The 27,418-nt window shown below is 36.1% G+C and overlaps 1 protein-coding gene across 3 annotated transcripts in view; it reads right to left on the reverse strand.

Moving 5' to 3' along the window:
• Positions 1–27,418, reverse strand: part of Shoc2 (SHOC2 leucine rich repeat scaffold protein) — an 86,635-nt gene that overhangs the window by 14,311 nt on the left and 44,906 nt on the right. For 2 of the 3 annotated variants that reach the window (XM_041661571.1, XM_041661572.1), the window contains exons 2-3: positions 21,958–22,892; positions 6,751–6,888 (exon numbers count right to left, since the gene is read on the reverse strand). In XM_041661571.1, the coding sequence (XP_041517505.1) occupies positions 6,751–6,888; positions 21,958–22,660 (841 nt within the window). In that variant the 5' untranslated portion in view covers positions 22,661–22,892. The remainder of the gene's footprint in view (positions 1–6,750; positions 6,889–21,957; positions 22,893–27,418) is intronic. The other variant, XM_041661573.1, reaches the window with a different exon arrangement.

Here is a 27,418-nt window from a genome sequence, read left to right on the forward strand (position 1 = left end):
AGCCAGGCAAAGAACATCCACAACTGAATATTGTTCAAAGTTTATTACAATAGAGCAAGCACCGAGGAACACTAAGGAACACTAGGTAGCAGACTGACCTCTGAAAACTCTTATAGAAAGAAAAAAACATAGACTTCAATAATTGAAAATAATTCCTAATACCAGTTTTATCTTGTCCAAGTTGCTTAATCCAATTCTATGCCTTTAAAATACTCATCTGTTCTATCTCTTTGCTAGTTTCTCCTTCATCATCTCAAAACAAAATTTTGAAGATTAACCTTTACTATTTAATCCTATACCTTAATAGTTGAGGTGAATCTACTTTTCTGTAACTGAGAAAAACTAAACAACCACTTCTTTTCCTATCAAAAGTTACCTTACGTGACTACTTTTAAGACTCCTGGCTCTCATCTACTGACCCAGATGTTACAACACAGAAGGCCAAATATGAGACAGTCTACTCTCTCAAGACACTTACAAATGACTGTTATGCTCAGAGTATGATAGTAGCTGAGAAGCCTGAACAAAATATTTTGAATATTTATAGAACACAGCTTCTAGTAGGAAAGAACAAAAATGACCTTATAAACTAGAGCTATTATTGCAAAGGAACATCTCTGCCTGGTACAGCAGAAGGGAATGAACAAAGAAGAAAAATGTAAACATGGAGAGATGGGACCAGTGAGCAGGCTCAGCAGGTAGAGGCTTGACACCATGCCTGAGGACCTGAGCTTAATCCTTTGGACCCAACAATGGTGGAAGAAAACAGATTTCTGCAAGTTGTCCTCTGACCTCTCTTCTGCATGCACCCATGCATGAACATGCATGTGCACGCACGCACACACGAATAAATGAATGAGTGAGTTAATGAATGAATGAATATAAGATTTATAAATAGTTTAAAAATGAAATGTAGAGGTAAGATGTTTGGGTATAATACAATATGGCATTCATTTTCATTATCAACTTAAGAAATGAGCTCAAGGGTCAAGAAATGGATCATGGCTTGAAGCTTTAGACAGCCATTCTGTGGCATCCAATAAAAAAGTTAAGAATGCCTAGGCAACACCTTAGAGCTGGCCCAGCTGGTGTGGGCACCTGTGAGCTGGTCCCTGAGGGCATAGGAGTGGAGCTGGAGAACTATCCTGGTGGTGAGCATGAGGGAGAGCTGGCAGGCTGACCCACGCAGCCACCATCCAGGACCAGAACCATGGCCATGAGTTAGTTCACTCCGACATCTCCCCATCTATGAACTACTGGAGCATGTAAAGGGGCCAGAACTGCAGACCCAAAGCTGCAGGATCTCCTGCAACAACAGGATACCCAAGAGGAGTCCCAGTGAGGGCCCAGTGTGAATAGTGGAGCAGAGACCAGGGCCTCAAGCCACTCACTACAATCAACATTGCAAGCAAAGATGAAGGGACTAAAGGGTAAACTGTGTGACTCACTGGACTGCACTACAGCTTCCACGACAAAGACCTCTTTTATTTTTCTCAAGTTTTATTTGAGGGGGAGGTTGCAAGGGCAGAGGGCAGATATGGAAGGGACAGGGAGATGAGAGGAGTTGAGATGAATGATGTGAAATCCACAAAGAATCAATAAAAAGGTTTTCTTTAAAAAAAAAGTAAATTACAGAAATTTTGTAAAATTTCTTTTGTGAATGTGGCCTTAATGTGGTATAATACAAGAATTATACAACAAATTCTACAAATATTTACTAAATTGGTGGAAAAATCATTGTAGAAAAATGAGCCACAATTGTGATGAGCAGAATTTTTTTAATAAAAATCTTAACAAAAAATAGTAGTAGTAGTTAGTTACTTTTCTCATGGCTGAGACCAAAATACCAGACATGAAGCAACTTAGGGAGGGAAGGAGTTATTTAGCTCACAAGTTTAAAGATATCATGGCAGGAAAGATGTTTAAAGAACTGATATATTTCATTCTATTTAACAGCTATAAGGCAATTTGTATATTTGAATACAGTATCTATCTAATCATGACTCAACTACTGTCATGTTTTGAATGTTTAGACAAATTCAGTAATAAAAACCTTCATACATATGTCTAAGCACATACCAGAGTATTTCAAGATGTGTCAGAGGGTTATTATAAACTGTTATGAATGTGATGACCACACAGCTAAATTAATTTCACTTCCACAAAGTGAGAGCCCATGCTCTTTTACTCACTCTCTGCAGGACAAGCAGTAAGATTATACTTTATTCCTTGCCAATAGCCACTGTCACAATAAAGCCAGCAAAGGTGGGATTTCCCCTCAAGTAGCAACTGTGACTGTAAAAGGCAATAAATCTTTTAAAAGAACTAGAAGTATATAAGGTATCTCTTTCTCTCCTTGTGATGCCTTTCTCTATCACAGAAACATTGCCAAGCAGTCTTTGAAGTCTACCAGAAGAGCAAAGGGTTAATAATGGAAAGACCCCATAACTTTGCTAAAGCAACTGGCATGTCTCGCTAAATTACTCTCTACAGTAGAGCAAGGGACAAACACAAGGCTTTAAATGTCTCTCAGTCTCATTCTGTAGTAACAAACAGTGTGGTGATGTATTTCTAAATGCTCAGCACTCAAAAGCCAGTAAATAGAAGCAAACTAGATCTCACCCTTAAAATCAGAATAGATTTCCAGAATTAAAACATTTCAAACTAAAACTGTCGCTGTGAAATTGTTAACTACGGCACAACAGTGCTCCTACCCTTCCTGCACCTAAGCTCTGTCCTCCTTTACGGTAGGGTTAGAAAGAAGATAAATTTTTAAAAATAAGGCCCATGAGAAATCCATGTCTGCAAATGCCTTATCGCTTATTTAAGAGAATGTCAAAGAATCACCCACATTAAGATCTTATTACTCTCAGCAAAGTAAAAGAGATAGTAGAAATTAAGTAGGAAATATCAAAATTCATTTATGCTTGGGGGTAAGAGGCAGCACAGGTTTAACATTTGTTATAATTCTTCAGCACTGGCTCCAACTACAAGCTAAACTGCAACCGTGAAATCAAAAAAGGTCTGCTTTAATGTTGAGACACCACAGCTAAGAAAACCAGCACAGGCGAATGTCTGTATAAATGTAGGCTGATCACTGCCAGTCACCAACAGCTTGTCCTCTGCTCCACTTTGACTGTAGCTTGCTCTCTAGTGCTGCCAAATGTTTAAAGAATGGTGAAATTGCATGGCTATGGATTGAATTAGATACTTCCAAATCTGGCAAATGTAAAGCATCTTTAGGTTAACTCAGTTTTAAGTTGATTAAGACTATTTAAAACAGTCTTAATCTTATTTTAACAAAGTAGCAAAAGAATCTGTACGAAGAATACACCATTCTAAAAATGAAATGACATCAAAGGTGTATTTTTAAGAAAACTAGAAAAAAAGAAAAGCTAAAAAGAAATGCAAAAATCCTGAATGTCAAAAACCAAAGGAATATAACTACTTCAAAAAACCAACATATTATAGCTAATGCTACACTGAAATCACTCATAGCCTTTGTAGGGGGTGGGGGGGGAGTGTTTGTTTGGTCGGTTGGTTTTTGTTTTGTTCGAGGCAGGATTTCTCTCTGGCTGTCCTGGAACTTGCTCTGGAAACCAGGCTGGCCTTGAACTCACAGAGAGATCCCCATGCCCTGCGCCACCAGCCCCAACATAACCTTTGTCTCTATAACCACAATCTCTGACATTTCTCCAGAGTCTGGAGCAACAAAGACCTCTGTGAACTGGCCTGTGTTTCAGCCTTGACTGCAAGGTTTTGTTGCATCCTCCTCTCTTTATCTAAATTTCAAAAAGAAATTAAATGTTTATTCTATTTTAGACCCTTCTCCCCTGATTTTAGAATGGTTATCAGAAATTCCAGAATATTTTATGGAAAAGCAGGTTCATCCTCTGGACAAAATTAGACTGTAATAAGACTTAAGATTTTCCTTCTATTCACAGAGAGCTCTTGAAGTAGAGGCGGTTTCTATGCGATCAAGTGTAGTTTAAATCAATCAGCAAGGTGAAGACTCTGGCTTCAGTGCCATCAGCTGCTCTTCCCTGATTTCTTCTGCCTCTTCACCCAGCTCAGGAGCTGTAGTGGCCTTGGTGTTGTCCATGCAGGGACTAAACGGCAGTGATTATTGGCAAGAAGGAATGGCTTCACAAGAGCTGATGCTACAGAAAGCAGTGGAAACAACTTGGCTACTTAAGATGCAGGGGGGGAGGGGGAATGAGGGGGGGTTGGAAGAATTGAGAGGCTGCTCCAGGACCAGCAACTCCACAGGGCAGAGAGGATGGTTCTTGTTTGCTCACTGTAGTCACACTTTCAAAAATGGCAGCTCACAACCATCTGGAACTACGTTTGTTCTCCTGTCTTAGTTGCAATAGAGTAAACCAACATTTTTATGTTTTTCTATCATTTCACTCATGAAATACCCAACCTCTGTTTAGACCTGTCTTGACAGGTTGATACCTGTCATAAATTCCCTAGAAAGAAACTTTGGGGATTTGAGGAGACAGTTCAGTGGCTGATATACTTACTAAGAGGGATAGAGATCCAAGTTCAAACCCCTATGCTGTGAGACAGAGGCTTATCTGAATTTGCATCAAGTTCATGAAAATATAAAATTGTATTTTACTAGTCTCTTCACTGTACTACCTTCTCTTTTCAAAGCTTTTCTATTTTGTTGCATTTAATCTTAACTTATATTATTTCTATCTTTCTTTTATTGGTTCCAGGGTATTTCTTCAACTTTAACTTATAGGTCAGTATTTTGGTCTTTGTGTTTATTATATAGTATTTTCCAACTAATTTAATTTGGTAACACATCTTTTCATTTGTATGCATATGTGTATGTTAGGAGGAGAACATACTATTAGAAGCCAGAGGTCAATGTTCAGTATCTCTATTACTCTCCCCATCATTTTCTGAAAGTTCCTCAATGATCCTAAAGCTCACTAGCTGGCTAGATCAGCTGGCGAATGACGTCCTGGGATCCCCATTACTTGATCTCTCCAACACTGAGATTACAGGATTATGCCATCGTGTGCAGCTTTTTATGTGGGTGCTCAGAATCTGAACTCAGATCCTCGTTACTGTATAGCACTTTAGTCACTAGGTCCATCTCCCTAGTTCCTTGGTAGACGTTTCTAATAATTGTGTTTGTTTCTTTTTGTATCAGCCTCAACATAATCATGTTCACAAATACAGAACATACTCCCTCCATGCTTTTTCATCTGAGATCACTTCTCTGTCCAACCTAGCCATTTCAATTACTTTAAAAACAAAGCAGAAAAAAAGTTGTTATGGTTTCTAATATCCTGAATCACAATCTGTTCTTTTTATATTTTAAGTTTAACAGCATACTCTATAACTTGTTACATGATGCAGACAATTTTGCCTTTCCAGTTTAAATAATAAATATTTAATTTGTTACTAGTACAAATACTAATATGATAGGAAGGTCCATGGGCCAAGAACTAAAAAGGCATAAGTTAAATGGTAATTATAATATCTAAGTCTCAGCTTGCTTTTCTGTAATTAAATTATTGACTTATATTATTTAAGATAGCCTCTCCACTTGTGGGGAAACTAAGGTCAGGATGTAAAATAAATAAATGAATGGATGGATGAATGGATAAATAGATGAATGAATAAATGAATAAGTAAATAAAATCATTAAATAAAAGATACCTCCCACCTAAAGGTTGATAACAACTCCCTCCTATAATTTAAAAAAAAACAAGCAAACATCATCAAAAGCCAAAATAGAACACATCCTCCACAACCAAAGACTTAACAAAACAGAGGTTAATATTAGCAGTCTAGAAACACACTCAAAACCCAGAAACAATCAGATACTGGAAAGGATTCTGCCCAAGAGCTTTCCCAAACAGAAGATGTACCTGAAGGGTTCAGCTGCATCTAAACCCTGCAGATGTAGAGCCCTCCGAGATGCTCCTTGAACAGAGTGAGCCAGAGGTGAGCTCGTCCTCTAGCAAGACACCAACAGACCTTGGTGTCAGCTAGGAGACCCTCATACACTGACCATGACATTATTAAAATGGTTCCTCTAGATACCTGACCTGACAGACGCAAACAAAATGATTACTGAGAAAGACAGACTCCAAACCTAAAGTGCTTTATTAAAAGCACCTCAGAAATAGTCATTCAGATTATATAAATCAAGTGCAGATGATATTTTTCTAAATAACAAAACTTATTTAAAAGAACTTTTTTGGCTTTTATATATTTCTAGACAACTGAAAAAAAAGAAGACTACACATGTGTGAGAATATTATCATAGCTCAATTCAACTTTTTACAGTTTGGCAAAATCCTCAAAATACATTTTAAGCATCTTAAAAACATCTCTTACCAACTCAACATTACAAATGAACAACTGTAAGTTATATCATTATGCTTTAAAAACTAGACAATAGTGTTCTTATTTTGCACTGCGGTACTTTAACAAAGAAGAGATCACACTGATATAACAGTATGTGACATTCTGAAATAAACTAAACAGAAATCCCTCCATTTTACCTAATTCCATGTTTTATCTTTTTTATAATTCCAAATGAATTCATTTCCTAAGATCTAAGTTTCCTTTATCAAGAAATAGAAAAGTGATTTAAAGTACTATTCTAAAACTTTTACTACTAGTTTGATAATTTTGAATTTGTTTTACCAAAATGGATCAAAAATAGTCCTTTCCATAATCATGTAGCTATAGATATCAGTATCTTCCTTTCTCCCCTCATACCTATTGTATCTGGGAGGTCTAGTAGTTCATTGTGCTGCAAGTCAAGGTTGGTTATCTGTGTGCAGTTGCCAATCTCCTTTGGAAGGTGTTCAAGTTGATTGTGAGCTACATCCAGGGTAATGAGGTTACATAATTCACCTGTAAATTGATCAACATAATAATAAACATTAAGAAATATATCAGGTAATACTGAAAGCAAGGGAGTACATTTATGATTCCTAAGTTCAACCTGTACTTCAAAACGGTAAATTATCTGCTGAAGACAGTCCTGTAGTGAAAGAAAATTTCAGCTCAACCAGACTCTCAAACAATTACTTCAGAAACTGACAGCTAATAAAATGGAAAGGATGCTTATAAACCAAGGCTTCATCCTTCTGTGCTGTGTGTTCTTGGTGCTGTCTTTTGGTCCTAGGGACTGAACCCCAGGCCTCACACATACTAAGCATGTACTCTGTCACTGAGCTACACACAAACCACCTTACCCTCTAATCCTGCCATATATTCCTTTGAAGTGGACATTTAAAGCACAAATGCTAATATATTCTAAGACTTTTCAAAAACTGACTAGTTTAAATAACCAAATTCAGCACATGATATTAGAGACACCTTCTTACCTAAATATATGTATGCTTTCAAAATGCATTTTCTGGTGCTAAATAAATAACTAAACTGATATTTTAAATAAAAATTCCTTCACAATTTAATAGAAAATGAGGTACATTTCCCCTACCCATTCTGGGTTAGAAAGAAGTACACTAACAACTCAAATTTCTTACTATTAACTGCACATTAAGACCATTTTGATATGGGATTCCCCTCTGTATGTTGTCAATACCACTGGAGAATAAAGAAACTGTCTTAGTTAGGCCCGTGATAGGATAGAGTAGAGCTAGGAAAAACTAAACTGAATGCTGGGAGAGAGAGGGCAGAGTCAGTGAGAAACCATAGAGCCACCACCAGAGACAGCCATGTTGGAACCTTACCAGTAGGCCACAAGTCTCATGGTAAAATATAAAATAATAGAAATAGGTTAATTTAATATGCAAGAGCTTGCTAGAAATATGCTATAGTGTTTGGTCTAGCAGGGATTTAATTAATAGTTTCTGTGTGGTTATTTCGGGAGTCTGGGTGGCCGGGAAACCAACAAGTGGCCTCATACAACACCTATTTATAATAGATTTGTTGATATGAACATGATGTGTTTGTTTGTTTGAGACAGGGTTTCTCTGTGTAGCTCTGGCTCTCCTGGGACTCAACTCTATAGAACAGGCTGATCTAGAACTCAGAAATTCACCTGCCTCTACCTCCTGAGTACTAAGATCAAAGATATGAGGTTTGAAGATATTGAAAAAAGTAAAAACTATAAAACTCTGGAAAAAGAGTAGAAGAAAACATTTGCAAGTCATGGATTTGATAAGGAATACAGAAATATTTAGAATACATAAAGATCTCCTCAGTCCCAAAGAAGCCCATTTAAAACTTGACTCGGGCTGAGCAGCGTCACACCCTGTATTCTGGCAGTAGGAGACTAAGAAAGTCTGCAAGCTAAAAGACAGCCTTCTGCCTGTACTACACAGAAACATGATTCAAAACATAAACTGTGAGGAGTTGTGCAGGTTTCCGAGGGGCAAATGCACAAAGGCTAGTACACAGGCAAAGGCAGTTGACATGTCTAATCCTCAGATGAGTGAAAGCAATACATTTTATCACTGTATCCATTAGGATGGCTATTACTGGAAAACATAGTGTGGAGAGCAAGTACAAAATTATAACTTTGAGTTCGGCCTATTGGAATAGAACTTGTCACAGTCTGTGGCAATCAGTAGATTAGCTCCTTAAAAAACTATGAATATAAAAAAATACAGTTATCACAACAAAAATTTCACCTCTGGGAATTCTGAAATTATATTTAAAAAAAAACAGAATACTGAAAGCAGGGACTAATTAAAAAGTATAACCACTGTTACCTGTAGAACAGTGCTCATGGAAGCATCATTCTTCATAGCCAAAAAGTAAGTATAACTTCAAATGTCCAGAAGTCAATGAACAAACAAAATGTTGTATATATAAATAATATTTTGATTCTTTATAAAAGAATGGAATTCTGATCTTCTGATCCATGTTAAAACTGGATAACCTTGAAAAATATGCTAAGTGAAATAAACCAGACACAAAAGGGTAATAAATTAAATGATCCTATTTATATGAGGTACTATGTATAGACAGAAAGTATAGTAGTTACTGGGTTCTGAAGAAGATAGGGTGGAGCAGTTTAATGGGCATACAATATTGTTCTCAGAGTATGAAAAAGTTCTGTAGTTAAATGATAGTTGGACAATATGAACATACTATCACTAAACTGCTAAATAAATTCTATGTAACATCTACTTTCTAACAATAAAATATATATATATATATATATATATATATATATATATATATAGTCAACCTAAAAAGCCCATGCTAAGATTTATTTTTACATTGGATAAAAGGAAGAATCTCAGAGCAGTCTTCACCTTGGGGGGGTTGGATAATAAAAATGTGTATACATAAATAAATAAGAATACACATAATAAAATTAAAGACAGAATAGAGACTAGTCAACATATGTAAATGTTGGCTGTTTAGGAAAAAACAATATTGGTAACACATGCAAGACTTGAAATGATAAAAAAAAAAGAGAGAAAAAAAGAAGACACATACTACAAATATCAGCAGTGAAACAAGCGAGTACATTCTACATTCTTCTTTTTCATTTTCAGGTTTTGAGACAAGTCTTGTTCAGTAGTCCAGGCTGGCACTGAACTTGTGATCCTATGACTTCAGTTTTCAAAGTGGTAGAATTATAAGAATATACCTCCATATTCAGCCCATTTCTTAAGAGTTTTTTTTTTTTTAATTGGTGTTGTTGTTACTGTTTTTGATAGAGGGACAAGTTCTCACTATGTACCACTAGCTAGCCCAGAGCTCACTTTGTAGATCAGGTTAGTCTCAACTTAAGACAGTCCTCCTGACCTTGCCTCCCACATGCTAGGATTACAGTCTGGCCTTCCATCTTTAAAATAATAATAAGTACTTTAAGCAACTTTGTAATTGTGAAACATAAATTCAAAAACTTTGGCTATACAAACAATTCCTTAAAAAAAAATCATACACAAACACCAAAACTCAACAAATAGGAACTCCTAATGATACTCTAACCATTACATAAATTTTATATACAGCTGTAAAGTTTTTCCCTCCAAAAACTGTGGCACAAATGGTTTCTCTGGAGACTCATACCAAGTGCTTAGACAAGAATTAACTAACACTCATGTAGTCTCTCACAAAATGTTGTAAAGAGGGAAATATTTCTAAATTCATTTTATTAGGCTAGCATTACCCTGATATCAAAAACAGTCAAAGGCGGTACAAAAAGAAAACCCACAGACCAATGGCTAATTCCCTCTTTATATAATATGACACTTTATATATTGTAGAGACGTAGAGACTTAACGTAAGAATTTATCAATTCCAAATATACATACTGGTTCTATGCTTGAAAAATTAACCAACTGTAATTCAATGCATAAACAGTCCTAAGGAAGAAAAATTATCTGATGACTGATATAAATATTTGATAAAATTAAAAGTGTTTTTAATGTTAAAAATCCTAATAAGGAACAGAGAGAAATTTATAATGAATTTTTAACTCTGATTTTCATTCTGATACGTTAAAAACTTGAAGTCAACACTTCTGTCCTCACAATACTAATGAAGAGGCTGTGGATTGACAACTTCTGTTATGGTCATCAGAGACTTGAGGACAAAGTGCAAATTCCTGAGCTAACAACTACAGAGAAATGTGAATTCAGAAGTAAGAGCTGGAGTTTAAGAAAACAGTTCAAAGGTAAATGCTGCTCCAAATTGTGGGATGCAGGAGAGGTAACTGAGAGACTGTAAGAAAGGAGGCCCTCCTTGAAGTGGCCCTCTCTCTAAAGTTTTCACAAAGGCTCTCAGGCAAAGGCGGCAGGAAAATTATTTATTTCACCTAGGCATATAAAGCAACATAAAATCTAAGACAATCTCCACACACAAACAAGCTATTGGACTAAATCTGCACTAACATCTGTACTGATTGTTTTGGTATACTGGGCAGACTCCAGAGAATCATTTTAATAAAGACCATGTAATTATCTCAGTGTTTCCTCTATATGCCTGTATTAACATAGAAAATTGTGAGGACTATATTATAGGACGCCAATGTTTATTCTGACAGTAGGATCTCTCTCTCTCTCTCTCAAAATATTCTGTCATTTTTTGCAGTAATGAAATTCTCATTCTGTCAACACATACTAGCTCTAATACATGAAAGAAATAAGATTGAGTAATAGCAGTACAATAGGCAGAAGTACAACTTAGCTATATGATTTCTATACCTCTCTGTTTATTAACACTTTGGTAAAATAGACAGTCAATATTAGTTCATTTGACTTTATTAGATATTAGAAAACTGAGGTTTCTTTGTACAAGAGAATGTATGTAATCAAAAATATTACTCCTGAATGTACAGAATTATTATGCATGAACTTTTTTTGTAATAACTGAAAGATTCTGAGCAGACCCTGCTTTACGGAAATATAATAATTCAACTATGATAAATGAACTTTACTTTTCTAACATGGTAGGAAGTATTAGGATCCCAGTCCCTGAAATGTAGTTCCTGTGCATCCTAGTTAACCAGTTTCCTTTGTAGCCATTTATGTGTATCTTAATGTTTCTGCAGCACCAAATAAATCTGTTATATAGCATACTTTAAGTAACTTCTGTATATTATACATATATGAAATAGTTTTTATTGAACAGCTTATCTTCTACTTCAAATTTATGTAAATATTATGTCAATGTTTTTAGAGGAAGAGTAAAAAATGTCTTGAAAGAGAAAGAAAAACATCAATCTAAATACAAAAGAAAAAATAAGAATTACATTAGATTTTTCTTCAGAAACCATGCAAAGCCAAGAGTGGAGTGAAATAAAATAAACACAGGCAAGGCAGGGGGAATCACTAACCTAGAAGATCTATTAAGAGAAGAACTGCCCTTCAAAAGTAAGGAAGAAACAAAGGTTTATGGGACTAACAAAAACTGAGGGTGCCTGTACCTGCTAGAACAGATGTACAAAAAATAAATTCAGAAAAAGGATAGCAATACATTCAGAAACTTAACATAAAGAAAAGAACACAGCTAAAATCTTAATTTTCTTACTCATAATTGATTTAATAGTAACAGTTTAGTTAGTCAATGCATTAACAGCAGTAAAATCATGAGAAATGGAAACGTTTTAAGGCAGGACACAAAAGTATTTGTAACAAGGCATCTAACAGCATAGTACTCACTGGAAGCAGACTAGTATTAATCTACATGTACTAAAATTCAACAGCAAGCAAGCAATACCTCTTCAATAAGGAAAAGCATAGAGAGAGAGTCTGGCCCAGTGATGCACCTGCAATTCCAACACTTTAAATGTGGCCAAGATCACTTTAAGCACACACAGGCAGACAAAATGAAAAGTGTTGAAGGAAGAAACCTAAGGCTAACATTAATCAAGAGAAAATGAAATCAGCTGGAGTAATTTCAGACAAAGCGTACTTCAAAACAAAGAAAATTATCAAAGCTATAGAAAAATATTACACAATACTAAATGAATGGGTTTATTCGCAATAATCACAATATCTACTCTAATATCTGGTGAGTGGTCATCAATCTAAAGCATCATTTTCTCCCTTCTCAGCTACTACCAGTCTTCCCAGATCCCCTGAACAAACAGCACAGATATAAGCAGCAACTACCAGCAGCTGGAAAATCCTCCTATTCTCCCCACTCCTTCCCTCCTGATCCTTCCCCCTGGGGACTATAGCAATATACACTTACATTCTTTTCCATGTCTTTTACAGTACTTAGTGCAAAGCATCGTTTGAAAGAAAAATTAATGTTGGATCCTAATACTCTTTACATCAGAATAAAACTTTTTGGTATTTCATCTTCCACTCACCTTTTAACACAAGGTCTCTTTATGTAGTTCAAATAGGCCTCAAATTCTCCACCCCTGCCTGCCTCAGTCTCCTAAACACTGGGATTATAGGCCTGAACCAGCTCTCTCGGTCTATCATCATCTTTTCTAGCAGTAAATGCCTAAAGCTGTTTCAACTCTAATTAAACTTCCACTGATATAAAGAAAGGTGCACAACAGACCTAAAAGGGATCAGCAACTAAATACAACAAGTCAGATGAGATCAAGGAATATGGCTAACTTTGGAGGCACTCCTCACACTCAGTCAGCACTATGACATTTTAGACTTTCTTTGCTGTAGAAGGCTCTCCTGTACATAAAAACAGCGTCCCTGCCCTTTCCCAACAGCCATCTCCCCAGTGAGTCCTAACAATGGGACGACACACAGGATGAGCAAACTGGCTTTCACTTACACCCAAAGTTTCCTTGTTTGTTTCTGTACCGTTACAGTTCATTCTGTCACTGAGCAGCACCCACTCTGGATGAACAGTTTACCCATGCACTTAATGAAGGACATTTCAGTTGCTTCCTATTTTTAGCAAAGATAAAGGTGTTACTAAGACATTCATGTATAAGTTCTTATGTGAACATAAATTTTAACTCATTTTTATATATCTAGAAGCAGGCATGGCTAAATATATTATTGTGGTGACATCATTTAACTTTGTAAGACAAGGATAACTGTCTTCTAAAGTGGCTGAACCATTTTACATTCCTATTAGTAATGGATAAGAATCATCATTTGAATTAGAGATTATGAGTGGTTTAGATTTTAGACATTGTGATATGTGTAGAGATTATATTTTAAGAGAATCTCATAGGCTAATAATAAGGCCATTTTATGGGGGTCAGGGAAACCTAGTGGTGTGACTGTTTCTTCTCAAAATGTTAAATAACTATTGTGGCAATTTATGGTCTACACACAAAAGAAAAACTTTTAAAAGTATAACATTGTAAACAAACAAAAAGTGCACAGAAGAACACACATATAAACACAGAAGGATTAAATGTTGATATTTTCATATTATCTGTCAAGCAGGAATGCAAATACACATGCTCTAACTTTATACAACATAGAAAAATAATGCCACACAAAAAAGCATAGATATATTATGACTTACAATCCTATACAATCAAGTAAAATTAATGTATTTTTGTACAAGTCCAAGGTAATGACAGTGGCAGGCATCAATGGTTGGTACTGGTGTTCTCTTTAACTGACATGCTAATTACATGGTTCGCACACACTAGCATTGTATGTTAATGGCAGGTGCAACCTTCTGTAAATATTTTTAAGTAAAAGATAAATAAAAACATGGCATCAATTCTTTGAACACTTAATCTAAATCATGACCGGAAAACTACAAGAGGGTCTGGTTTTTAAAAGTTGCACAAATGAATACCCTACAACATACTTTAGTGAGAAAGTATTTTATTCTACAGAACTTCTCTAAAGTATAAAATAATTGTGTTTCAGGCTCCTCAAAAAAAATCTCCTTTCACACATACTTATTTTTTGAATTGGACAGAGGTCTAAAGGGTTTGTATGCTGCAAATTTTGGGACTGTTCTTTGTGATTTTTCTCCTTCATGCTACCAAAGTTACTCTCAATCTTGTCCTCTGTCTTCTTAGAACTTAAGGCATGGGAAGACCAAAAAAATCAGGTACCTATTAAATATAAAACTAAAGACTATGAATCATTTTGACCAGATAATGGAATATAAATTAAGGATTGTAAACTGACAATCAGAAAATTGTTCCAAAAGTCTATTTTCTCAAAGAGGAAACCTAAGGGTCTACGGTAAGTCACTCCAACTAGACAGAAACCAACACAGTACTATAAGAGATACTGGGAGAAGTATAAGAGTATCAGGAACCAAAAGACTTAACCCCTAAAAGCAGAAAACATTAACAAGATTTCTTATATTACAACCATTATGGTTTATTTACTTCTAATAATCACTGCAATACTTAATTTACTTAATATTTACTTAATTCATATACCGATTAAATACTTATCCCTGTGTTTGAGTGGACTGAACCAAGCAAGATGCAAAATATATTTAAAATGATGAGATGTGACATCAGTGATTACATTTCAAAAGACTGTGACCACTATGCTATACTCTACTGATTTCTCAAAGGTCATGTCACTTGATGAAGCAAAGTCCCCTTCTCAGTTGATCCTGACAACAACACCTTGAACCTAAGTGGGCCTTCAGATATATCTATCCAATGCTCCAGTGCCTTGGCTAGCCTGACTGAGAAACCTTTAGAAAAACAATCGTGAATTAGAAGTCAAGATAGTGATGAACCAAAAAAAAAAAAAAAACCCTGAAATAACAAATTGTTTAAAGATCTATGCTTTGATACTCAAGAGGTAATGAATAAAGGAATTACATGAAATTCATTTTTATTATGGCATTATTCATAAATCTGCCTGTGGAACGTAATCTCATCAAAGCCAGAGTCTAAGAAGACAGAGGACAAGATTGAGAGTTATTAACTTTAGTAGCATGAAGGAGAAAAATCACAAAGAACAGTCCCAAAATTTGCAGCATACAAACCCTTTAGACCTCTGTCCAATTCAAAAAATAAGTATGTGTGAAAGGAGATTTTTTGAGGAGCCTGAAAAGGAAACAAAAGTTGAAAGCAAAAACAGCAGATCAAACTTCTTACAGCTGCCAACTACGGAACCATTTTAGAACTTCAGCCCTGCCAAGCCAGAAGGATTAGAAGACAGAGTAGAGTATCAAAGAGCTGTATACCAGAGGAGTTAAAAAAAAAAAATCACAGCTCCAGACTAAGGATGCTTACTAGGCTTTTAAGAACATAACCAGGCAAAACCTCTAGGAGCTAAATCCAAATCTCTGTCAGGTTAAAACTACTTCAACAAAAGTTAACTGTGGGGCAAAACAAACTTTTAACACTTATAAAGGGTGATAAGAGAAGTCATCCAAATCACCATACATAACCCATTCAAAGTATGAAGCTCAGTGGTTATAATGAACTAGAAAATGAACCCAGTATATAGGAAAATGGTTCCTAGACAGTAGACAAGAACCAAACATGACCATGTTCTCTAAGACCAAGGAAAAGTTATAAGACTTCTGGTTGTCAAGTCACTACCCAGGAGTAAGTTATAAGTTACAAAACAAGCAGAGAAGACCTACAGAGTCAAGACACCTGAAGTGCCTGCAAGTTGTTATAAGGCAGAATCTGAGAGATAATAGCACAAAAGTAATATTCACATAACCTGAAAGGAAGTCCCATCTAGAATTTGCCTAATCACCATATAGAAAGCAACTGAGGAATGGTGAAAAGCAACCCAACAATTTCCAATCAGAGTGGCACATGGCTGGGAATAGTCTGAAAGCCTACCATTTAGAAATCCCCTCATATAAAACAGTCTATCTGTAAGAGTCTTGAGAAAAGTATCTTGAGGATTACTTAGACCTAAACAAGAGGCAGTTAGCACCACTATAACAAAAGCTTAAAAGGAAAATGTAGCAATATTCCACTTGTATTTTAATAAATAAAGCTTGCTGAAGATAATACAGCAGCCCACTGGTCAGGCTTATAGACCAGGCAGTGGTGACACACACCTTTAATCCCAATACCCACACTAGTTTGCCAGAGAAACTGGGCAGTAGTAGTGTATTCCTTTTTTTGTTTGTTTTTTTTGTTTTTCAAAACAGGGTTTTGCTGTAGTTTTCGAGTCTGTCCTGGAACTAGCTCCTGTAGACCAGGCTAGCCTCGAACTCAGAGAGATCCGCATGTCTCTGCCTCCCTTGTGCTGGGATTAAAGGTGTGTGCCACCACCACCCGGCAGTAGTGTACACCTTTAATCCCAGCCCTAGAGACAGAATATAAAACGGGAGGAGACAGCTCTCAACCAGTCTCATTCTGAGAATTCAGAAGGCAGTATCACCATTTTGGACTAAGACAGAGGTAAGAGCCAGTAGTTGGATGTTTCGCTTTTTTTACCTTCCGGTTGAGCCCCAATATCTGTCTCTGGGTTCCTATTAGACATGCTACAGAAAAACACAAAAGAACTGAAATGATTCCAAAGCAACTGAACAGTATGTCAAAATACATCTAGTATTAGTTAAAGGAATACAACAAAATCTAGACCCAACAATGCTATAACAATGCTCTGGCATCCAATTAAAATGCAATCAAGCCTCCAGATAGAGAAAGTATGATCTCTGATGAAGAAAGAAACAAAAGCAAGAGACAACAGAACCGCACAACAATACTGAAAAGACTACTAAAAATGAGCTCCACAAAAAGAAGATATGGAACAAAAATAACACCCAAATGTAATGTACAGACATAAAAAAGAAAAAAAGGTTTAAAATAAAAATTGAATCAAATTGGATCAACCAACCAGTAGACTTAGAGAGATAGCAATCTGACCCTCCCTCCCCAAGGTTTACTGACTTACTTCATAGGCTCCTCCAAGCACCCTGTGACTGGGAAACATGCTCTCAGGGTGTGACTGTAATCTCTCTTCCACACGTCAGAAACTGGCAACCTTAGTATATTTCTCTGGCTCAAATACTGTTTCTACTTCTCTTACTCTCTTTTAACCATGATGGCAGCTTCTATCCTCCAGGTATTTACTGTTTTAGTGAAAACCTGACAATCTGGGAGCAGTTCACTTCCTAGTCTCTAAGATTACTTACTGATCTCCAATTAATATGAGCTACTTAGTAGTACCTATAGCCCCTTTATTAAAACGAATAACTTAGTAACACCTATGGCCTCTCTTTATCGATTTCCTTTTTCCTGTGAAGTTATTGACTGGCATTTATTTAAAATATATATATATATATATAAGATTTTTAATTAATAATGCCTGGATCCGTAAAAGCAATTCTATTGCTCCTAGCAAAACTGAAGAAATTTAAAATATTTTTAAGGATTAAGGCTTACTATTTAAGGAAATACTGAAAATTAATATCAGAATGTTAAAGAATACTAAAAAAAATTATAAATGTATTAGCATATTAAACTGAGATATAAAATAGCAAAATAGTTTTTTAAAAAGTAAATACTGGGCTTCAGCAAATTCAATTCAAGCTGTATATATTGAAGGCCCAAGATTTAGAATCTAAAAAATTCAAAGAAAAATTACACACCAGAAACAGTTAAAGTATACTAAGTTCATTCAATTCGTTTAAAAAAGTCAATGATTCTGTTTATTTTGTATTATGTATGAACAAGTTATATATTATTTTTTCAATATATAAATAAACAAATTATTACATATTGGCTACATACCACTTGACTTGGATAAACTATACCAAAGAGCTATAAATTGAGTTTGTTTTCGATAAATGTTATGTGAAGCAGGTAAAAAAAAATACTACTGACTTTACTTTCTTCCCACATACCCTTGTGAAGGTTATTTTGTTTTGTTTCAGGTGATGGAGGCCACAAGACTACATTGTGCAACCTTTCTCGTCAGGTGCCACACCCGGGGTCTGTGAGAAGGGTTTCTCGGGGACCTGAGGCTCACTTGTCAGGTTAGGCTGCTGCTCACTGGACTTAAGCATCTGCATATCTTTGCCTCCTCATTGAAACCATAAGCCAGGGCCATCATGTTCTCTTTATGTGAGTACAAGGGCATCTCCCTGCCTTGAGAGTTGCTTATAAAACAAGAAATGATCGTGGTCTTCAAAAGGCATACTCTTTAACAATTAAATTATCCCACTAGCAAAATAGTCCTTTTGACAATCAACATATGAAATTGTATACTATATAAATATGTAACACTTAATTACTATAATACAGAAAAATACTTTCATAAACATTCTAACCTAGCTGTTTTAATAAAAAAAATACTTTTGAAATTGTAATTTAATAAATTACTTTAAAAAAATTGTAAACAAAACATGCTCAGGAGAGAAAAGAAGTCATAAGACAAAGATGGTGTTTATCTCTAGTTTCAAAATAAAACTGTAAAACTTCACTGTCCAGAGCATCCTGAACTAACCGCTAACTCTGACTTTCACTTTTACCTACCTCCGGTTAGAGACTGTTCAAAACCATGTCTTTAACTGGTAGCTCAAAGGAACCAATGAGAAAAATTAAGGGAGTAGTTATTTCCTATTTCTCTCTGAAGACAGAAATTCTTGACTGCTTTTTGTACAATAAAGAGCCCATTTCAAAATTAAAAATGAGAAGAGTAGCAGGTACAAAAGAAACTCAAAACAAAAGGCTAACTGTGGTGCCTATTAGCACACCAAGGTGAATGCTCACCTTTGCTGCAGTGCCTCGGCTCCACTCCACTCTTCTCACCTCGCCCTACATTAAACAGCTCCAGTTCATATGCTTCCCCTCCCCTAGCTTTTCATTCCTATAGAACATTCTGCTTTGGCTTGGTTTGAGACAGGGTCCACTATGTGGCCCATGGTGGCCTCAACCTCCAATGGGCAATGCCTCCTAACTGCTGAGCTTACAGATGTGCAGCTCCATGCCCAGAAAAATGTATTTCTTCAGTCCCAGGTATCGGATAGCAATGCTATGGAAGCAAATCTAAAGAAAGAAAACCTGTGAATTAATTGAACTTCGGGGACCATGTATAACACAAATACCAAACAATGAGAATACAAATGAAGAATGCTTTATATTTCTAGAGAAAAATCAGCATTTCATTTTCCAACAGCCTTAACATCTGTGGACAAACTGACTGAAGCTAATACTAAAGTCACTCAGCAACCACTTTCCTATAGAAGACATGGGATGAAGCATTTTCACCCACTGACTTTTTTGAGACTATTTTAATAACTCAGGAGTGAGTCACACCATGTATGCACATTACTTTAAAATATCTATATTGGATTTTCTAAATATATTTAAAGAAAAAATAAATTTTCTTTATTATTATACCTTCAAATCTCATGCAGCCTTGTCTATTTCCTTTTTTTCTTTTTCTTTTCTTTCTTTTTTTTTTTTTTTTTTTGTGACCCACAAAGATTAACCAGACCATCTGTGTGACCACAGGTTTGGAGCTGTCCCCTGGAGCCTGGTGGACATAGCAGAGAATACAAAACTAAAGACAATGATTCCTTCTTTTCCAGGATCTGCGGGAGCCTGGTGAACCTCACCTGCTTCCTTGACTAATTGACAGTACTGGCCTTGTCTGGACCCAGTAGGAAAATTGTAGTTGATGTGAGTTACAACAGCTGTATCCAATACAGGGAATGGCTTTTCATAGCCCTTCCCCCTATCTTCTGGTTCTTAGAGACTTCCTGTCCCCAATTCTGTGATGTTCACTGAGTTTTAAGACAGGTAATAATAAGAGTGATCTGTTTAGCGTCGGGTACTGAGTACATGTAAGTGCTTTATTTTCTACATCCTGGGCAATCAAGAGACTCTGTAGGCTCCTGTGGTGTTATCAACAGGAATGGCCCCCAAAAGCCCATAGACTTAAATGCTTGGTCACCAGGGAGTGGCACTATTTGAAAGAATCAGGAGGTGAGGCTTTGTTAGAGGAAATGTGTCATTCGGGCTAGGCTTTGAGGTTTCAGAAACCTATGTGAAGCCCAAAGTCTCTCTCTTCCTACTGCCTTAGGATCCAGAAGTAGAACTTTGAGCTACCATGTCTGCCTGCATGGCGTCATTCTTCCTGCCATAGGGTAAGGAACTAATCCTCTGAAACTTTAAGCGAGCCCCAATTAAAGAGATCTTGTGGTCATGGTGTCTGTCTCTGCACAGCAAGAGAACACTAGGACAGTGCCAACGCTCACTGTAAGAAGACACTTCTCTGACTAGGGCTGGAAGTTGGCTAAGAAAAACTTAATTTTTAAGTGTATAGAGTCAAATATAATAGAACATGTCTGAATTTTAACTAATATTTTTAAAGTTAAACAAGGAACACTGTATCCCTGAGAGCCACAGAATCTAAAAGTCAGGAAGTTTCCTGTATCATCTACTATAAGGTAATTCTTCAGTCAACAAAATATTGAACTCATCTTTGGTTCTTCATAAGCAAACAGGCTGCCTATAGCAAAATGAAAAACTTCTCTTGAGTTTCCCAAAACCATTTATTTTGATATTTTAAAAATCTTGGTGGCGCACGCCTTTAATCCCAGCACTCGGGAGGCAGAGACAGGCGGATCTCTGTGAGTTCGAGACCAGCCTGGTCTACAAGAGCTAGTTCCAGGACTGGCTCCAAAACCACAGAGAAACCCTGTCTCGAAAAACCAAAAAAAAAAAAAAAATCTTATCAAACAGGCTCAAAGACATTTTCTTCATAAATTAGTCAAAAACTGCTAATGAATTAATATATTCCAAATGGTTCAGAAATTTATTACATAACTAAAAAGATGTTCTAAAAGTTATTTGAAAAGGATTGTGAGTTGATTTCTTTTTACACATTTATGTTCCTTTTTTCTTGTAAAGTTTTTCCTTTGTTTCAGTATAATTTACTTTACTACATACAACTAAAATGAAATCTATCAAACTGCCAGCAGAAATGCATGTATTATATAGGTCTCTTTTCTGCCTTTCTGTATTAGATTTTGTTTGTATGTTGTTGTTGTTTCTGAGACTCACTATGCTGCCCAGAATGGGACCCAAACCTTGGGCTTCAGTAATCATCCAGGACTGGGCTTCCTGGATGCTGCATGCCACTGTGCCCAGCTGCTGCATGTTATTTTTAATGAACACGTAAGCACTTTCAAACATGGGGAAAAACACTAATTTCCTACAGCAGTGTTCTTTCACAAAACTGTAATATGGTAATCTGGTGGAAAGTGGTATGAATTTGAATATACATTTTTCAGACAAAGTTACAATAGGAAAGTGAGACAATATAGCTGATAGAAAATACAACTATAAAGATACTTAAAAATTGGGTGTTAAGATAGCAACTTAAAAATTAAGCCAGGCTCTTTTAAATTCACTTTTCTTCAATGAAAAAGCAGATTCAGCTGTCTAAAGTCTAATTATATTTGTTTTGTAACTCACTTAAGTCAATAAAATAATCTCAAGTTGTATCTACTACTATGTAATAAACTGTAAATAAATAAATATATATATATATAAATAAGATGCTTTCAGACATTTGAAAATTTTCTAATATTGAAAGCACTGAACACAATTACTTAGCTAATAAATACTACAAATAACCACCCAGACCCTCTCACCAATTTCAGCGGGAAGCTGTTTGATTTTGTTCTCCCGGATGCTGAGCGTGCTGAGCTTCGGCAGGTTTCTGATGTCCTTTTCCACAGTAGTAATACGATTAAAGCGAAGGTACAGAGTAGTCAGAGAGTCTAGCCTATATACCACTGAAGGAATTTCTCTCAGTTTATTATGCCGTAAATCAAGCATCCGCAGCTTCTTCAAGTTATCAAGAGAGTCAGGCAAACTAGTGAGTGAATTCTCACTGAGAGCCAGTGTCATGAGATTTACTAGACACCCTACCTCTGCTGGGAGGGACTGCAATTTGTTACTGTATAAATAAAGTTCTGTTAGTTGAGTCAACTCTTTAATCGATGGTGGCAGTATATGTATAGACCGCTTGGATAAGTCCAAGCGCATTGAGTTCTCTTCCCGGCATTTGTTAAGCTCCTTAATTACCTCAGCATTGCTGGATTTCTTTCTAGTCCCAGGTGCTGGATTTGGCCTTTTGATAGTATTGTCAACTGAAAAAGCCACCCCTGGTTGGGCAGCACTGGAATCCTTCTTTCCATCTTTGGCATCTTTCCCTTTGGTTTTAGGTTCTTTTTCTTTGCTTTCTTTCCCAAAACCTCCAGAGGCTTTTGCCTCTTTTTCTCTTTCCTTGGCAGATGGCACTTTGGGATCTTTCTCTTTAGAGTCTTTTTCTTTACCTAAACTACTACTCATGTTGACTCAAGCCTAAACAAAACACTACATGAACTCCTTTTATTTGCCAGCAATCCAAATCAAAGATGAAGAGACAAAGATCCTATACAGTCAAAAGAGCGTTGGCATGAAGTGATCGGCTTGGAGTTGCATCCATCTGTTACATGTTGACTCTAAAAGCGCTATGCCCATTTCTGATAACTCATTCCAACTGGTAAAATGGTGCTGATCAGTCAGTGATTCATTGAAATTCCTGAAAAACAACAAAGACAGCAGCAAATTACCTTAGGTTATAATTTACATTATGCAAAGTCTCTCCAAGTAATCACTGTAGGATTTGCCAGTTTCCTTATATCTTATATATTATTCAAGTCCGTCTATCAGGAAACATCCCCCCCTGCAAACTACAAAAGCCAGAAGAACACATAAGACCTCCCTGCACAAAACTTATGTATATTAAATGACTAAGTATTTTAAAGTCCTTGGAACAATTATACAAAGAAAGTACTTAATTATTAGCTATTGTGATCTGGTCTACTTTTAAGCTCTCAAAACTTTGTATCAAGCCAGGCAGTGGTAGTGAGCACCTTTAATCCCAGCACTAGGGAGGCAGAGGCAGGTGCATCTTTTTGAGTTCGAGGCCAGCCTGGTCTACAAAAGCTAGTTCCAGAACAACCACCAAAGCTACAGAGAAATCGTCTCCAAAAAAAAAAATAAAATAAAATAAAAAAAAAAAAAACCAACTTTGTATCATAGTTAACTTGGATTCATTTTTTTACATTTTCCTATGAGGATGTATAGGAATAAATTGTTATCCCCAACTAAACAGACACAGAAGCACAGAAATAGCTTTTAGCTTTTTAATCTCTTTGGAGTGATGACAGATTAAGAATTCAAATAAGGTAGTACATATCCATAGTCTGTATTTAACAAATACACTGACTCTGCTTTACCTACACTACTAATCAAATGGCTTTAGATAACAGGAAAGACCTCAAAGCTGACACAGACTAAGGAGCAGTAAAGAACAAGGACAAAATGAATGAAGTGAGATTTGTAAAGGGAAAAGAGGAGAAAGTTCAGATGAAAGAGTCCTAATAAGCATACTGGTTGATTCTGATACATGGAGATATGAGGACAACCTTTGGAAAACAGTGACTAAAAGTAATCTCCATTGCTATTTATATTTTAGGAACTAAAAATGAAAGACTTATGACACCGAGAATCTTTTAGATATAAAAGGAGCTGGGGAGATGGCTCAGTGTGTTAAGTGCCTGTTAAACAATCATACACACGTGAGTTTAATCCCCAGCAACCATGTCAAAGACAGGCATGATGGTGTATACTTGTAATCCCAGTGCTGAACTAGGAACCTCTAAGACTTGATAGTCTGCCAGCATAATCTCCAAAACCAAGGTGGATTTGTAGCTGCTTAGGAACAACTGACCTTTGTAGTACACACACACACAGTTTTGTAGTTTAAAATAAGTCTTATTTTGTGACTAATTCTTATCATTGGTAATATTGTTAGTACTATTGCTTAAAACTTAAATTACAGCATCTTATCTGATTAAGAGACTTTTACTAAAAGTTCATCAAGTAGAAGTAGACAAATGGAGAATATTTTTTAAAAATTTTCTTTTAGGGTGGATTACAGTTTGGTGGTACAGCACTTGTCTAGTACAAAAGACAGTCCTACAGTAAATCTCATGCAGGGTGAGGGGTGGGGGTGGGGCCCTGGGTGGTGTCGGAGGTATAAATGGGATATAGGCTTCAATCACATAACTTTATGGTTTAGGCAACCAAAGCACAAGTGCCAACTACTGGTTAAAATAGCCTATTAATGTCAGATTAGTGACATAAAATATATCATTTTAGGAAAAAAAATCAACATCAATGCATTCTTTAATTTACAAGGCTAGAGTGGCAAAGTAGAATATTATGGAATGTAGAGAAATAGGGAAGTTCTACCCAGAATAAAGAACAGGCTTGGTTTGTACAGGGCAGTGAAAAGATAAAAAGTTCTGCTGCAGCCATATGCATAGATTGGGTGAAGTAAATGACCTCAATATAAAATTGGAGAATATGGGAATATACTGACAAATTTGGTGCTGCAATTAAATAAATATATCATAGTTTGCTAGCACATCTGTAAAAGCCTAACTCCCATTAGCTCATACCACTTTAAAACATGAAGAACACTAACTAAAAATGTGTAATAGTGAGTAACTAGAAATATAAACAGCCAGGAAAAATTTCCCTTAAAGATATCAAGGAAAAGACAGGCAAAAACTGAAAGATATCAGTAAATCCCTTAAAGAAAACCAAGAAAGCCAAGAGAAAAACAAAACAATCAAACAGGTGATAGAAACAGTTCAAGACTTTAAAACTGAAATACAATTAAAAAAAAATAGAGGGAATTCTAGAAATGGAAAATCTGGGCAAATGAATACAAGTAACCAACAGAATACAAGAGGTGGAAGACAGAATCTCAGGCATCGAAGATAAGAATGTGGGAAATAGATGCATCAGTCAAAGAAAACGTTAAATCCAACAAAGTCTTAACACAAAACATGCAGGAAATCTGAGACACTGTGAAAAGACCAAACCTAAAAATAAAAGGAATAAAAGGAAAATACCAGCTCAAAGGCACAGAAAACATATTCAACAAAATCATAGCAGAAAACTTTCCCAACCTAAAGAAAGACATGCCAATAAACGTACAAGAAGCTCACAGAACATGAAAGGGACTGGACAAAAAAAAATTACCTCTCCATATAATAATCAAAACATAAAACATACAGAATAAAGAATATTCAGAGCTGCAAAGGAAAAAGACAAAGTAACATATAAAGGCAGATCCATCAGAATAACACTCGACTTCTCAATGAAGACTCTTGAAAGCCAGAAGGTCCTAGACAGACATTATACAGATACTAAGAGGCCAACAACGCAAGCCCAGGCTACTATAACTAGCAAAACTTTCAATCACCATAGATGGAGAAAACAAGATATTCCATGACAAAACCAGATTTGACAATACCTATCCACAAATCCAGGCCTATAGAAAGTACTAAAAGGAAAACCTCAACCCAAGAATTCAGCTGCACCCACGAAAACACAGGCAATAGATATTCCCACACCAGTAAATCCCAAAGAAGGTAAACACACACACTATCACCAACAATAACAAAACAAAAACAAGAACTGGTTCATTTTGATTCGTCATGAGTTTTGCGGTCAAAAAACAAAAATCAACCTAACCAAACAAGTGAAAGACCTGTATGACAAGAACTTTAAGTCTTTGAAGAAAGAAATTGAAGAAGATACCAGAAAATGGAAAGATCACTCATGTTCTGGGATAGGTAGGATCAAAATAATAAAAATGGCAATACTACGAAAAGCAATCTATAGATTTGATATAATTCCCAATTCTTCACAGACCTTGAAGGAACAATATTCAACTTCATATGGAAAAAAAAAAACAGGATAGCTAAAACAATCCTGTACAATACAGGAACTCTGGAGGCATCACCATACCTGACCTCAGACTCTATTATAGAGCTACAGTAATGAAAATAGCTTGGTATTGGCATGAAAACAGACACATGGATAAATGGAATCAAATTGAAGACCCTGACATTAATTCACATACCTATGAACACCTGAAATTTGACAAAGAAACCAAAAATATACAATGGAAAAAAGAAAATATCTTCAACAAATGGTGCTGGCATAACTGAATGTCAGCATGCAGAAGAATGCAAATAGATCCATATCTATTGCCCTGCATGAAACTCATGACAAAGGAAGTGATCAAAGACCTCAACATAAATCCAGCCACACTGAAACTCACAGAAGAGAAAGTGGGAAGTGGTCTTGAACACAATGGCACAGGAAACCACTTCCTAAATATAACACCAGTAGTGTAGACACTGAGATCAACAATATTAATAAATGGAACCTCCTGATACTAAAAAGCTTCTGTATGACAAAGAACAGTCAATAAGACAAAATAGCAGTCTACAGAATGGAAAAAGGTCTTTACCAACCTCTTATCTGACAGAGGACTGATCTCCAAAATAGATAAAGAAACTAAACATCAAAATACCAAATAATCCAATTAAAAAATAGGATACAGCCGGGCGGTGGTGGCACACGCCTTTAATCCCAGCACTCGGGAGGCAGAGGCAGGCGGATCTCTGTGAGTTCGAGGCCAGCCTGGTCTACAAGAGCTAGTTCCAGGACAGTAACAAAAAGCTATGGAGAAACCCTGTCTCAAAAAATAAAAAAAAATAAAAAAAAAATAAAAAAATAGGGTACAGACCAAACAGAGAACTCAACAGAGGAATCTCAAATGGCTGAAAGATATTTAAGAAATTCTTCAACATCCTTAGAAATCAGGGAAATGCAACCAAACGACTCTGAGATACCATGCAACCAAACGACTCTGAGATATCAATATCAAAAACACCAATGATAACTTATGCTGGAGAGGATGTGGAGTAAGGGAAACACTCTTCCACTACTGGTGAGAGTGCAAACTTGTTCAGTAGCATTATTCATTATAGTCAGAACCTGGAAACAACCTAGATGCCCCTCAACCCGAAAATGGATAAAGAAAATGTGAAACATTTATACAATGGAGTATTACTCAGCAGTAAAATATCAACAACATGAAATCTGCAGGCAAACGGATGGAACTAGAAAAAAAACATCCTGAGTGAGATAATCCAGACCAACATGGTTTGTACTCACTCATAAGTGGGTATTAGACAT

The sequence above is a fragment of the Microtus oregoni genome, unplaced genomic scaffold, assembly GCF_018167655.1.
Source record: "Microtus oregoni isolate MIOR12 unplaced genomic scaffold, Mior012 000012F_ref0000307, whole genome shotgun sequence".
NCBI lineage: Eukaryota > Metazoa > Chordata > Mammalia > Rodentia > Cricetidae > Microtus > Microtus oregoni.